At 38.3% G+C, this 15,679-nt stretch overlaps 1 protein-coding gene across 1 annotated transcript in view; it reads left to right on the top strand.

Moving 5' to 3' along the window:
- EPYC (epiphycan) overlaps positions 1–12,819 on the top strand; it is a 32,576-nt gene extending 19,757 nt beyond the window's left edge. Inside the window, exons 2-6 of the mRNA XM_043969166.1 lie at positions 5,128–5,290; positions 7,382–7,540; positions 9,704–9,906; positions 10,770–10,865; positions 12,602–12,819. Coding sequence (XP_043825101.1) covers positions 5,128–5,290; positions 7,382–7,540; positions 9,704–9,906; positions 10,770–10,865; positions 12,602–12,772 — 792 coding nt within the window. The 3' untranslated portion in view covers positions 12,773–12,819. The remainder of the gene's footprint in view (positions 1–5,127; positions 5,291–7,381; positions 7,541–9,703; positions 9,907–10,769; positions 10,866–12,601) is intronic.
- Positions 12,820–15,679: the final 2,860 nt, after the last annotated feature.

The raw sequence follows: 15,679 nt of genomic DNA, 5'->3' as shown, positions 1-15,679 counted from the left end.
TTTAAAGGACTTAAAATTACACTTAGCCCCATCTTACAAGTGAAAAAAAAATGAGGCCTAAACAAGGTTTCATAGCTAGTAAGTAGGGCAACAAGAACTCAAATTTGAGGCTTCTGCCTCCTGAGTTAGTAACTTAATCTGCCTTCCCATTTGCCAATCAATACCACCATCCCATAATTCCAATCACCTATGAAGAAAATTAATTTAACACAGTGGCATGAAGAAGAGTATAATTTCTCCTCCTTATTTTTCCCCCTTCATAGGCTTAGACCTTTATGCACATATGCATACCATACCATCCCCAGCCTTATAAAATCAGCATAGACTTGAGTTCAAGCTTGGGGAATTGCATGGCAATCATAGGGGAAAAAACGTACACACAACACACTCTTTTTTTTTTTTTCCATGAGGCAATTGGGGTTAAGTGACTTGCCCAGGGTCACACACCTAGTTAGTGTTAAGTGTCTGAGGCTAGATTTGAACTCAGGTCCTCCTGACTTCAGGGCCAATGCTCTATTCACTGCGCCACCTAGCTGCCGACACACTCTTAAATTTAACCAGAGTTATTGACATTTTATCTACCACTTTCTTCCATCTAGACAATCAAGAAAATAATAAACCAAGCCCTGATTTGTCCTGTTTACTGATTTCTGAAGTGTAAATGCTGATACTGATAATTAAATAATCAGTTGTGCTTAAGCTGACTGATGTTTCTACAGTCAACAGGGAAAGGGCATTCAATATACAGGAAATGATGATCTTCATTTTGAGATTACTTTTTATCAGAAGTGACATTTTTTATCTGTTTCTTAAGGTAACAACTGTAGTATAGTGAAGACAGAACCATCTATGTGACCTTGGGCAAATCAATGACCTTGACCTTAGTCTCTTAGTGTTCAGAGCAATTCTCTAAGACAAGAAATTGCAAAGGAGGTGCTATTCTTCATAAATAAGTTTCCTTATCAGGAGTTCCATACATTAGGAATCTCAAGTCTGGTAAAAACAAACAAACAAACAAAAACAATAAGGACAAATCCACACTGAATGTGAATGATCTACAATCCATAGAAATGGATGGGCTAACTCAAATGGTAAGAGAGCAGATAGAGCTCTGGACCTCCATCCAGGAAGACCCAAATTCAAAATTCATCTCAGATACTTACTGGTTGTGTGATCCTGGAAAAATCACTTCATCTCAGTCAGCCTTTAAAAGGGGAATAAGTAATAGCATCTTGGGGCAGCTAGGTGGCGCAGTGGATGGAGCACTGGCCCTGGATTCAGGAGGATTTGAACTCAGACACTTGACGCTTACTAACTGTATGACCCTGGGTAAGTTACTTAACCCTCATTGCCCTGCAAGAGAGAGAGAGAGAGAGAGAGAGAGAGAGAGAGAGAGAGAGAGAGAGAGAGAGAGAGAGAGAGAGAGAGAGAGAGAGAGTATAAACATCTTTTGTTCTTGTTGTTGTTCAGCCATGTCCACTGTGGACCTCTATCCATGGGGTTTTCTTGGCAGACACTGGAGAAGCTTGCCATTGCCCTCTCCAGTGGCAAACAGAGGTTAAGTGTCTTGCCCAAGGTCACAAAGCTAGGAAGTTTCTGAGACTGAATTTGAACCCAGGTCTTCTTAATCCCAAACCCAGTGCTCTATCCACTACACCCTCTAAGGTACCCCCATAATAGCATCTACTTCTCAGGATTGTTGTAAGGATCAAATGAGAAAATATTTGCAAAGCTCTTTGCAAGATCTTAAAGAGGTCTATAAATGCTTACTGCTATTATTAGTATTAATTATCAATCAATAAGCATTCATCCTGAATGCAGATCCAGAGTTCTAGCAGCCCCTTTATCATCTGAACTAGCCTGTCCATTTTTGAGGCTTACAGATTGTAATCTTCATACTCAATAAGGATTTCTTCTCACCTTTTTATTTGTGTGTTTGTTTTACCAGACTTTTGATTTCATTATGTATGGAACTCCTGATAAGGAAACTGCCTCTATTTATACAGATTACCACTTCCTTGGCAATTTGTTGTCTTAGAGAATTACTCTGGTAATGAGAGGTTAATCACCGTGCCAGGCACTGTAATAAGTACAGGGGAAGGGGAAGCTAGATGGCACAGTGGTTAAAGCACCAGCCCTGGATTCAGGAGGACCTGAGTTCAAATCCGGACTCAGATACTTGACACTTGCTAGCTGTGTGACCCTGGGCAAATCACTTAACCCCCATTGCCTGCAAAAAAACAAAAAAACAAAAAACAATAAGTACAGGGGATACAAAAAGCAGCCAAAGACAGTCCCTGCCCTCAAGGAGCATACAATAAAAATGGGTAGACTACACACAAACAATATATAAAAGTAAACCATACAAACATAGATACATATACATATCCATACACACATATATATCACTATTTATGTTTTACTATCTATAGTATTTATGCTATATCAACTATAGTATATTTACTATATCTTTACCATATTATATACTATATAAATACCATATTACCTATTTAAAGTTTACTTTTTGCGACTTATTTATATATAGTAAACTATTTATATAACTTTGTGTGTATAAACATATGCATATGCAACACACATACACACACAAATACACATGTACACATACATGTACTAACATACACACATACATGCACATACATATTTGCATGCACATATATACATACACATGTACACGCACATACACATGTACATACACAGATATACATCATATACATGTACACAGGATAAATAGGAACTAACAGAGGGAAAGCACTGGAATTAAGAGAAGTTGGGGAGAGCTTCCTGTAGAAGGAGAGATTTTAGTTGGGACTTAAAGTAAGGCAGGGAAGTCAGTAGTGAGAGCAGAGGAGGGAGATTTTGCAAGATTGTTCCAGTCATGGGCGACAGCTGGACAAAATGCCCAGAGCTGAAATGCAGAGATGATGATGATGATGATGAAGAAGAAAGAAAGAAAGAAAGAAAGAAAGAAAGAAAGAAAGAAAGAAAGAAAGAAAGAAAGAAAGAAAGAAAGAAAGAAAGAGAAAGGAAGGAAGGAAGGAAGGAAGGAAGGAAGGAAGGAAGGAAGGAAGGAAGGAAGGAAGGAAGGAAGGAAGGAAGGAAGGAAGGAAGGAAGGAAGGAAGGAAGATGGATAGATAGATAGATAGATAGATAGATAGATAGATAGATAGATAGATAGATAGATAGATAGATAGATAGATAGATAGATCTTTATAATGAGAAAAGATCTAAGGACATTCTAACAGGTCATGCTGCTCCTTATACCATGGGTTATGTGACCTAAAAATGTTATGCATCTGTGGCATAGGGGAGGATTTGGACTCAAAGGATCTGGGTTCGAATATTGCCCCTGCCACATACATACATATGCCCATATACATACCCATATAAATGATCCCACCTTCTGCTGGAGACTTTTCTTAATTTCTCTCTCTCTCTCCCCTCTCTGTCCCTTTCTCTGTATGTATGTTTGTGTGTATATGTATGTATTAATTTGAGGTCAGGAGATCCTTAAGGCATACACAATGTCCTGTTGTTGGGAACACCTAAGATGAAAGCCTGCCTCTGACTAGCTCTGTGATTCTGGGCAAGTCATTCACCTCTTAGCCTCATCACCTCTTTTCTCATCTGTAAAATGGGGATAGTAATACCTCCCAGAGCTGTTATGTGGGTCAAATGAAACCTATACTTTATAAACAAAAAAACCCACTATACAAATGTTATTATTATATACTTATTATTCATTATTTAATTATTATTTAATTTATCATTTATTTTGTTATTTATCATTTAATATTTATGTTTATTTTCTATTGCTAACTAGTGTCATTCTCTCTTCAATAAGTATTAAGAGTATTGATTGTATAGAAGTTTTATGCAGGAAGAAAAGGTATTTCCCTTACCCTGTACCCCCATAAAAAGTCTTTTAAAAGGAAATGCCACTGTTTAGCAAGAAATAGAAGGGATGGATCAAAGAAACGCATATACTGTAAAAAAGAGAAAGAGAAGCAGAAACTCACATTTATATATAATTACTGACAGTTGGATGCACTGTCTTATTTGGATCTCAAAATAGAACTCCCAAGCCAACGTATTTTTATTCTAGGTATTATCATTCTCTTTTTATAGATTTGTACACTTAGTGAACTGGATCAGTCATGATCACACAACCAAAAAATGTCAGAGGGGGAATTTGAATCCAGGTCTTCCATAAGACAGGTCTTGAACTCTATCTACCACTCCATGTTATCTCTAAGATAGAATACCTTAACATTTATGAAGCACTTTGCACATAACATCCCTGTGACTTGTACAGTAGTCATCAAAAACATAATAATGTATACTTAAATCATATTTCAAAGCTTGTAAATTGCTTTGTCTCTAATTTAAAATCTCATTCTGGGGCAGCTAGGTGGCGCAGTGGATAGAGCACCGGTCCTGGAATCAGGAGTACCTGAGTTCAAATCCGGCCTCAGACGCTTGACACTTACTAGCTGTGGGACCCTGGGCAAGTCACTTAACCCCAATTGCCTCACCAAAAAACAAAACAAAACAAAACAAAAAATTTCATTCTGAACAACTATTTGAGCTATCTTACACAAACATTATTATTCTCATTTCATAGATAAAGAAATTATAGCTCAGTGACTTGACTAGAGTCTCCCAGCTAATATGGATGGGTCATAATCAGGTTTGAAACATAAGGTTTCCCTGATTTCAAGTCAATATTATATACACACACACACACACACACACACACACACACACACATACATGTGTGTATGTATATGTATATACACACGCACATATATATGTATATATGTATGTGTGTCTATACCTATGTATATATAAAATATAATACAGCATTTTCCACTGAGGGACAATTAGAAGAAAACAAGGAAGTTGTTTTTAGGGGAGAAAATATTAAAGTTCAATAATGAAAATAAATTGAGTAAAAAAATGATTCTAAGAGAATTATTTCTGGTGGAATCACCCAGAACCCCAGGGCAAGGGCGCCCTCTTGTGGCTACAAGTGAGACATGGATGTCTATGATGCTGATGATTCTGAATGATGAAGGGTGGGCACTCACCCCTCTGTTTCCCCTCAGATTGAAATCGTGACTGTGATGCCTTCTGGGAATAGGGAGCTTCCCAGCCCACCACCGCTGCCCCAGGAGCCAGAGGAGGAAGAATCTACAGCCAAACTGATTGATGGTTCCTCCCCACATGGGCCAGATTTCATTGGTGTCCTTGGTCCTCAAACCAATGAAGGTTGGTAGATGGAGCCAACTTCTAGATTACATCACATTAGCCCCCACTGATGCTAGAGGTCTTGAGTTCTAGAGGAAAGAAGAATAGGGTAAGAGTTTCAGAATAGAGAAGAGAAGCAAGAGATGAGAATGATATTTTTTTCAAATAGGTAATTTGTCTCTAAAATGTTAGTAATCTTGCTTCTGATAATTTACTAGGTCTCTCAACCATGGGCCTCAGTTTCCTCAGATGTAAAATAAGGGAGATAACTAGATGTTCTCTGATGTTCCTTTCAGATTTAGATAGATGTTCCCATGACTTTTTTTGGGGGGGGGGAGGCAATTAGGGTTAAGTGACTTGCCCAGGGTCACAGAGCTAGTAAGTGTCAAATGTCTGAGGCCGAATTTGAACTCAGGTACTCCTGACTCCAGAGCCGGGGCTCTATCCACTGTGCCACCTAGCTGCCCTGATGCCATGACTTTCAATAGAGCTATTTATCTTCCATTAGACATCCCTCATTATGGATTGATCGCTTCACTTACTTATTCATTCATTTTTCATCCATCCTTTCTATTCTTTATCCTTTTTAATTTTTATTATTTATATATTATTTATCTATTCTTTATCCATTTATCTATTCTTTCATTTATTTGTTCATTTACTTAGCTATCCATTCATTTATAAATCATTCATTTATTCATCTATTATTTATTTGCTTGTTCATTTATTCTTTGTTTATTCATTCATTCATTCATGGATTAATTGCCCATATGTGATTTCATTAGTGTAAGGAAATGCCAGCAAGGAACCACCATCTTCCAATACAGCTCAGCAAGTGTTTTGCAATTTAAGAGCCTGAGAAAGCTGCTTGGACCACTGAGGCACTGGTTAAATGACTTACCAAGGTCATCCACCCTGTATGCATCAGAGCCCCAGCTCAGCCTGACTCCAAAGCCCCTCTATTCCCTTTGCCATGGCTGCCTCTCATCTTTCCTCATAGTATTTGGGATTTAGATCTCTGAGATGGAACAAAGGCTTTCACATAGTTTTGCGTATCAACTTTACCAGGATGAGTTTAGCCCTTTTGTTTTTCTTATTGTGAAGGATTCTAGAAATCATCTAATCATAGATTTTGTCTTAGAAGGGATATGAGAGGTCATTTTCTTTATCCCCTTATCTTACAGATGAGGAAACTAAGGCCCAGAGAAGTATCTAAGGTCATATAGGGATTGTGACAGTTAGAAGGGAAACTGTATTCTATCTTTTTGTTTTGTTTTTGTTTTTGTTTTCTGCAGGGCAGTGAGGGTTAAGCGACTTGCCCAGGGTCACACAGCTAGTGTCAAGTGTCTGAGGTTGGATTTGAACTCAGGTCCTCCTGAATCCAAGGCCAGTGCTTTATCCACTGCGCCATCTAGCTGCCCCCTGACTATCTTTTGATACAAAATACAGAATTTTGCCACTGCATCAAGTATGGAAAGAAAATATTCTGAGAGTATTACAAGGTCCTGAGACCAGAAGATATAAGGACCACTGGACTGGATGACCCCTTTCTGGTTCTAACATGCTTTGATCTTGCCTTTTAAAAAATTTAAACACAGATAAAGCACCGGCCCTGGATTCAGGAGTACCTGAGTCCAAATCCAGCCTCAGACACTTAATACTTACTAGCTGTGTGACTGTGGGCAAGTCACTTAACCCAAATTGCCCCGAAAAAAAAAATTAAACACTAGACTTTATAAAAAAAAAAAGATAAAATCTACAAAGATGTGCAGCTATTTATATCTTGTAACAATATGTCACACCATCCCATTCTTCCTTAGAATTTTTTAAAAGTACTTGCATTTGGGCAGCTAGGTGGCACAGTGGATAAAGCACTGACCTTGGATTCAAGAGAACCTGAGTTCAAATTCAGCCTCAGACACTTGACACTTATTAGCTGTGTGACCCTGGACAAGTCACTTAACCTTCATTGCCCCACTACACACACACACACACACACACACACACACACACACACATACACATATGTATATGTGTATGTATATATATGTATACATGTGTGTGTATATAATAAAATTTACTTGCCTTCCTTGTATTTCTTTCTCTTTTCAGACTTTCCCACCTGCCTGCTGTGCACCTGTATGAGCACCACAGTCTACTGTGATGACCATGAACTTGATAGTGTCCCTCCTCTGCCCAAGAACACAGCCTATTTCTATTCCCGATTTAATAGAATTAAAAAGATCAACAAAAATGACTTTGCGCACCTGAGTAAGTAAGGATGTTGGACCGAAGTTCCCATTTCCTTTAACTTGCTGCTGCTGTTTTTGCTCTCTCTGTTTTGTACGAGATTTGTGATTTTAGTGTTGTGTTGGCTCGGGGTGGAGAGGGAAATATTGTATAATGTTAACCACATGTCAAGTACTGTGCCAATCTCTTTACAAGTATTATCTCATTTGATCCTCAACAACCAAAGAACACCTGGGGGGAAGGTGCTTTTGTTATCTTCATTTTACAGATGGTAAAACTGAGGAAAATAGGAATTAAATGACTTTTTCAGGGTCACACAGCTAGGCCAGGTTTGAACTCAGTTTTTCTTGACTCCAGGCTCAGCCTGTAACAATGGAGATGAGCACTTGCTCAGCAATTTATACTTTTAGAGGGGGCAGCTAGGTGGTGCAGTTGATAGAGCACTGGTCCTGAATATAGGAGGACCCAAGTTCGAATCTCACCTTGGACACTTACTAGCTGTGTGACCCTGGGCAAGTCACTTAACCCCAGTTGCCTTAAGCATCCAGGGCTATCTCCAGTAGTCCTGATATATATCTTGCCACTGGAGCCAGATGGCTCTGGAGGAGTGAGGTTGATGATCTTGCACAGCCCTGTCTCACTTAAATGCAATTCAGTGCAAGTCATGACATCACCCCAATGTCATGGCCCTCTTTGGGAATAAGAGACAAAAACCAATATTCTTAGAGAGTTGCATGATATATTAATGGTATAATGAAATCATATGTGAATTGTAGATTGTTGTTGTTCAGTCATTTCCAATTCTTTGTAAACTCACTTGGGGTTTTCTTGGCAGAAATACTGGAGTGATTTGCAATTTCCTTCTCCAAATCATTTTATGGGTGAAGACACTGAGGCAAACAGGGTTAAGTGACTTGCCCAAGGTCACATAGCTATTAAGTGCCTGGGGCTAGATTTGAACTCAGGTCTTCCTGATTCCAGGCCCAGCACTCTATTCACTGGGCCCAGTGACATAGAAGATAGATAGATAGATAGATAGATAGATAGATAGATAGATAGATAGATAGATAGATAGATAGATAGATAGATAGATAGATAGAAAGAGAGAGAGAGAGAGAGATAGGAAGGAAGGAAGGAAGGAAGGAAGGAAGGAAGGAAGGAAGGAAGGAAGGAAGGAAGGAAGGAAGGAAGGAAGGAAGGAAGGAAGGAAGGAAGAAAGAAAGAAAGAAAGAAAGAAAGAAAGAAAGAAAGAAAGAAAGAAAGAAAGAAAGAAAGAAAGAAAGAAAGAAAGAAAATATACTATAATATAATATGGGTATAGAATTATGTGTACATATATGCATACATATGCATATATGCATGCATATATGCATGCATATACATATATTCATATTCATTCTATACATATAAACGCATAAGCATGTGTATGTGTGTGTTGTGTGTATGTGCACATGTGTATGTGTTCATATATGTGTGTGCGCATACGTGTGTGTGTGTGTATGGCCAACCTCTACATACCACAATTGCCAAGGTCAAACCTGAACTGATGATCTTCCTTCAAAACACCTTTGATTCTTGGATGCATCTGTAATTTCCTTCATGGGCGACAGCCTCCAGGAGGATGCAGATTGTAGCCCAGCCATGTTTGCCCACCTGTGTACCTCTTGGCAACACTCTCCTGTAAATCTTGTAGTCACCATACTGAATGCCTTCCAATAGATTATTTTTGTCATTTTTGTTGTTTTTGTTGCTGTTGTTTAGTTCTTCAAACTAACAAGAAGGCATTTTTGTGGTCATGAAATGTTTTTGTTGAGAGATTTTGCTTTCTGCAAATTTGACTGTCAGAGGATTGCTGAGAAAAGGCTCCTTTGAAGAGCAGTGCCCAAGGATATTCACGCAATATATGAAAGAATAAATGGGCTATTTTAAAAGATAGCAGGCCCATTTCTTTGCTGAAATTAAATGTTCTTATAATTGCATAAATATGTATAATACCAGAGGGAAGCCTAAATATTGCAGAAAACAGTATAGCATTTGAATGATAGCTCATTAGAGACAGAAGGCTAAATTCACTAATTGCCCATCTCTAAGAACAATCATAATCTCTCGAATTCTTCTTTGTTTTTATAGAGGCAAAAAAAGGGAGAATATGCACGGATATTTTCTATTCACTTTCTCTTGTAGGTGATTTAAAAAGGATTGATTTGACATCCAATTTAATATCTGAGATTGATGAAGATGCTTTCAGAGAACTGCCCCAGCTTCGGGAACTTGTCCTTCGTGACAACAGAATCAGGCAGCTCCCAGAGTTACCGTCCACACTGACATTCATCGACATCAGCAACAATAGGCTGGGCCGGAAAGGGATAAAACAAGAAGCATTTAAAGTAAGCTTAGAATCGCTGTCTCTATTTCTGTCTGTCTCTCTCTGTCTCTGTCTCTGTCTCCGTTTGTCTCTCTCTTCATTTCCCATGCTCTTCCCCTCCCTTCTCTTCTCCTCTCCAATCTCCATGTCCCTACTTCCCTCCCCTCCTCTCTCTTCTCCTTTTCTCTTTCCTCTCCTTTTTCTCATATATTATCTAGCTTAAAAACATCTTTTGGAAAAATAAAATAACCTATAGATGTTTTGTTTTATTCTTTTTTAAGAAAGAAGAACTATGTGTCTCCCCCAATTTCAGAAAAGTAAACATTCAAAGAAGGAGGTCTTCCTGAAAGTCTTGGGAAACAATTGTTGTGATCATCATCAAGAAGCACCTAGCCAATAAATAGATAGATATTAGATAGATAGATAGATAGATAGATAGATAGATAGATAGATAGATAGATAGATAGATAGATAGATAGGTAGGTAGGTAGGTAGGTAGGTAGGTAGATAGAGGTAGATAGATAGATAGATAGATAGATAGATAGATAGATAGATAGATAGATAGATAGATAGATAGATAGATAGATACATACATACATACATACATACATACATACATACATACATACATAAAAATTTAATTTTAATTAAAAAAAAGCACCTAGGCAGTGCTGGGCTTATCTGAAATGAACACTGACTATAAAAAGCCACCTTATCGCTGCTGTAACTGTTAGCCATAATTCTCAGTCTAAGACATACTTGTATTTGCAGTGTACATTGTTTTGGTTTTTTGCTTCTTAAAGGATTTAATGAGGAATGAGAGTAAAAGTCAAATTATAATAGCTCTCACTTTTCACCAAATTCCTGTCTATAATTTTCTAATAGGATATGTATGATCTCCATCATCTTTACATTACGGATAATAACTTGGACCACATCCCACTACCACTGCCTGCAAACCTCCGAGCTCTCCATCTTCAGGTAGGCTTTTAGCAAGAAAATAGATGGGACAAAGAATGATGTCCCATTTCAGAGAGAAAACAGATGGCAAAGTGACTTATTTATTCATATATTAATCTTCCCATGATGATTTGGTAGAATGAAATGCTATATTTTTCTTTTCTCTTGACTTATGAGTCAGAAGACTCATAGTTATCTTGTTACATTAGACAAAAGCAAGGTGTTTGAATGAACAAAAGCTCCCTTGAACTCTAAATCTATGATTCTACTTCTTTTCATTCTGAAAACTAGAAGTTATCATAACAGTTGTTCTGTCCATCTGTTAACTTCCAGTAACACTTTAAAGCCTTATAAATTTGTCCCTCTATATCTACCATTGTTATTTGACACATTTCTCTGAAGGAAAACATGCAAAACAACTGTATCAGCACTGGGTAGGGTAGTCAAATAGGGAAGGATATTCACTTTTAGGGACAGGTAAGGAGATCATAGGACCACAGTTTTTTAGATCTAGAGGTAGAAGGGATGTCAGAAGCTATCTGGTTCAACCATGATATTTTACAAATGTAAAAAAAAACCAAAAAACCCTGAGGCCCAGAGAAGGGAAATGACTTGGCTGAGGCCACACAGTGAGATTATTCTAACTTACAATTTCATTTTGTTATTTTGCTTCTAGAAAATAAATTCCAATTTTAGGATGCCATTTCATGTTTTGTACAAGAATTCACACTCACTCCTCATCCCTTTTCCTTTTTGAGGGAAGGGCAAGAAGCAGTCCCATCCATAGCTGTTTGTGTAAAGAAATCCCCACCTCCTTTTTCACAAACTGACATAATGGTAAGATTTGGGGTCATCCTTTCTTTGGTTAGGCATGACTTTGCCTTTGGGAGAATCACTAGAAACACATTTTCCAAAATGTTAACTGACCCAACAGATACTAAATAAAGATTTGTTTCCTCTCAAGTGAATAACAGACATGCTCATCTAAAACAAATATTTTGGCTTAAGGCATGATCAAATAAATCATTCCTTCATTTTGAGTGTGGGGAATTTCTAACCCACAGGTTGTCACACTCCCCTCATAATTACTTCCTATCATATTTATTAGATATGTGGGCAATAAGACTCCATTTACGCCCATAATAACAAAAATGGACACATTTAAAATGGCATAACAACAAGATAGCATTGATATAACAGAGAAATTCTGTCTGTATGTCATAGGACCATGGTTTTAGGTCAAGAAGGTACCTTAGAGGCCATTCAGCCCAGTTTCCTTATTTTACAGTTAAGGAAACTGAGGCCCAAAGAGTCTACCACTTGACCAAGGTAACAGATGTAGAGAGTTACAGGGTTGGGAGTTGAACACAGGGTTGCTGACCACAAACCCCGTATTCCTTTGCCCCATAGCATCTTACTGTTTCATAGAATGATAGAATGTTAGTACTTGGAGAAATTAGCTAGATCATCTACCTTCCATTCAGCAGATGAAGAAACTGAAATTCAAGGATTTTGGGTGATTTTGTGGGTCTATAAGGATTAAGGGTCATACAGCTAGTAAGTATCAAGTGGCTTAAACTGGATTTGAACTCAGGTCCTCCTGAATCCAGGGCCAGTGCTTTATCCACTGTGCCATCTAGGTGCCCCAATCACCATGGTTTCTTGAGAAGCAAGGGAAATTGAGACAAGCACTACATTGTCAAAGATGAGGACAAAAATTGAGTTTATAACATGGTTGGTTGTATCCTCCCTTGTAGAACAACAACATTCTGGAGATGCACGAAGATACTTTCTGCAACATTAAGAACTTGACCTATGTACGCAAGGCTTTGGAGGACATTCGTCTGGACGGAAACCCCATCAATTTGAGTAAAACTCCTCAGGCGTACATGTGTCTACCTCGTCTGCCAATTGGTAGCCTTGTCTAAGCCAAATTCATGGCTCAGGCAATGCCCTGTGCTAACAGCAAAAGAATTGTGATTAATGTGCTAGCATAGAAAAAGCCCTGTATTGTTTGCAAATTTGCATTTGGAAATTTGTTATAAGTTAAAATAAACCACAAACAGATGAAATGAAAAAAAAAATTTCAAAATACATGACGTCGGCATAGACATATATAAAATGTATCAAACTTACAGGTTGAGCAAATTTCAATAGAAAATATGTAACATTTTTTATACTTAAGTATTCACATTAATTTACAATATGTATGATTTAAAGCTAATTATTCAATAAATGAAAATTGATTTAAAAAACACACATACACTTTCAATATTTATCCACGGTTTGTTATCATAATCGGACTTTTCTATTCTCTTCATGAAACAATTATCTTGTTTCACCCAAATCATTAGACTCTGGATTGTTGCGAACAAATAAAAGTACTGGAAAATTATTCTGCCTTATTTGGAAGACATTTATTATTATGGTGACTCACTGCAACTATTGACTCTTACTCTACATCAATATCCCCCAGACAAGGATATTGGGCATTTTCTCTGGCTGTTCTCTATACCCAGAATATTCTCCCTCTTCCTCTTTGCCTCCTGGCCTTCCTAACTGTCTTTAAGATTCAACTAAAGGGGGCGGCTAGGTGGCGCAGTGGATTAAGCACCGGCCCTGGATTCAGGAGTACCTGAGTTCAAATCCGGCCTCAGACACTTGACACTTACTAGCTGTGTGACCCTGGGCAAGTCACTTAACCCACAAACAAACAAACAAACCAAAAAAAAGATTCAACTAATAATCCCTTCTTCTACTGGACCACTATTCTATTTCCTTCCCCCGTTAACTACTTCTTATTTATCTTGTACAAAGCGTGTTTTGTATGTATTTGCATGTTGTATCTCCCATTAGATTGCAAACTCCTTGAGGGTGGGGACTGTATTTTTGCCTCTTTTTGTATCCCTGGCACTTAGCACAGTGTCTGGCACATAGTAGGCCCTTGATGAGTATTTACAGATTGATTGATTGAGCTGAGTGCCACAGTGGTTACAAAGGTGTCAACTTAGGAGTCAGGAAGATCATATTTTTGTATTCTTATTCAAGAGATGACTATTTTAGAAAGCTGAAGTAGCTGCATTTATAAAAGGATATTTATTGAATGTCCCAGTGATGTATTGGGCAAATCGTTTGATCTCTCGGGGCTTCATTTTCTTTAACTAGAAAATAAGAGGGTTGGGCTAGACCAGGGCTTCTTAAACTTTTTCCACTCGTGACCCCTTTTTACCCAAGAAAATTTTATGCCACCCCAGGTATATAGGTATATAAAACAGGTATGCATAACTTTTTATTGTTGCCAATTTTTTTTTTTGCAACTCTCACATTGTTACACAACTAGACAACTTTTGAAGACCCATCCAACTCTCGATCCAGGATTAGGAAGTCAGCATGGTACAATGGAAAGAATACTGGATCTTTAGTCAGAACACCCAGGTGAAATGCCAGCTTTGATGCATGACTTTGGACAATTCACTTCCCTAACCTGGGCATCAGTTTCCTCACCTGTAAACTGAGAGGTTTGAATTAGATCAAGGGTTCTTCTTAGCTGGGGTGCAGAGGCAGGGGAAATGGGTGGTGTCCTTGAATCTACAAGGGGTCCCTGATCTAGAATAAGAAAAAAAATTGTGAGGGCCAAAATTTGATATATGGAGCATTATTTGGGTGACTTGCCTTAATATTGGGGTCCCGGAAATATGAGGGACCTTTTAGGTTTAACCCTCCCCTCTGAACTGCCCTTTTTAGATATTTCTCCCAGGCCAATAAGAAAGGAGCCTCTAAGCTTTAGTTCACAAAAGGATCAGGTTTTATTACTTGGGAATTAATTAAACAACAAAAGTGAAACTAATAAAAATCAAAAATAAGGAAATAGGAAAATAGAAATACAGATATTCTTAACTCTAAACTTAGCCCACGCAATCCTCAGACCATTTTCTATTAAGCTAATTCAAAGGAATTTAGGGTTTTGATTTAAATATGATAGGTTTCCTTTGTAGTCCTGTGTGGTTTATGTTATGCTTTTAACCTGATTCTGAGAAGGGATGCTTAGGTTTTGACAGACTGCCAAGGAGGCCAAAGGCTTTCCTAGACTCTCCCAATGGAGCATATGACACTTAAGAGCCCCTGCACTGGATGATCTCCAGTTCCTATTCTATCATCCTGTGATTTTAGGAGTACTCAAATCAGCTTACCACTTAGAATACATGAAGATCCGGCTTGGTTCATGTTCAATGATCTAAGAGGAATTAGGAAGCCAGTAGACAGAGGGGGAAGTGGCATAGGCTTTGCCTATTTAATCTGTCCAACTCCAGTTTCTGTGGGATCTTTCTTTGGGGGAAACTTTAAGGACATTTATAGTAGGGAGGTAACTTTCATTCAATTCAATTTTTATGAAGCACCTGCTCATTAGAAGCACCCATTGTGCTAGGCTCTGAGGATACAGAAGAAATCTAAACATAAAACAGTCCCTGCCTGCAAGAAGCTTACATTCTCCTTAAATGAGGCCCATCAGTGGTACAGCAGCTAGAGCCCTGGGCATGGAGTCAGGAAGACTTGAACTCAGATCCTGTCTCAAGATTCTTACTCGCTGTGTGACGCTGGGCAAATCACTTCTCTGCACTCAGTGTCCTCATCTGCAGAATGGAGATAATAAGAACACCTGCCTCTCAGGGTTGTGAGGAGGAGAGAATGAGACAACATCTGTAGAGTGCTTTGCAAACCTTAAAGAGCTATACCCGATGTCCCCAAAGTCTTGGGGTAGGTAGTTTTAAACTTTACTAGCTTAAAACTGCACTCATAATTTTGGGACCCTGTATAAATATACACTTCAATATTCT

This window comes from Dromiciops gliroides, chromosome 5 (genome assembly GCF_019393635.1).
Source record: "Dromiciops gliroides isolate mDroGli1 chromosome 5, mDroGli1.pri, whole genome shotgun sequence".
NCBI lineage: Eukaryota > Metazoa > Chordata > Mammalia > Microbiotheria > Microbiotheriidae > Dromiciops > Dromiciops gliroides.
This window is presented reverse-complemented; position numbering and strand designations above follow the sequence as displayed.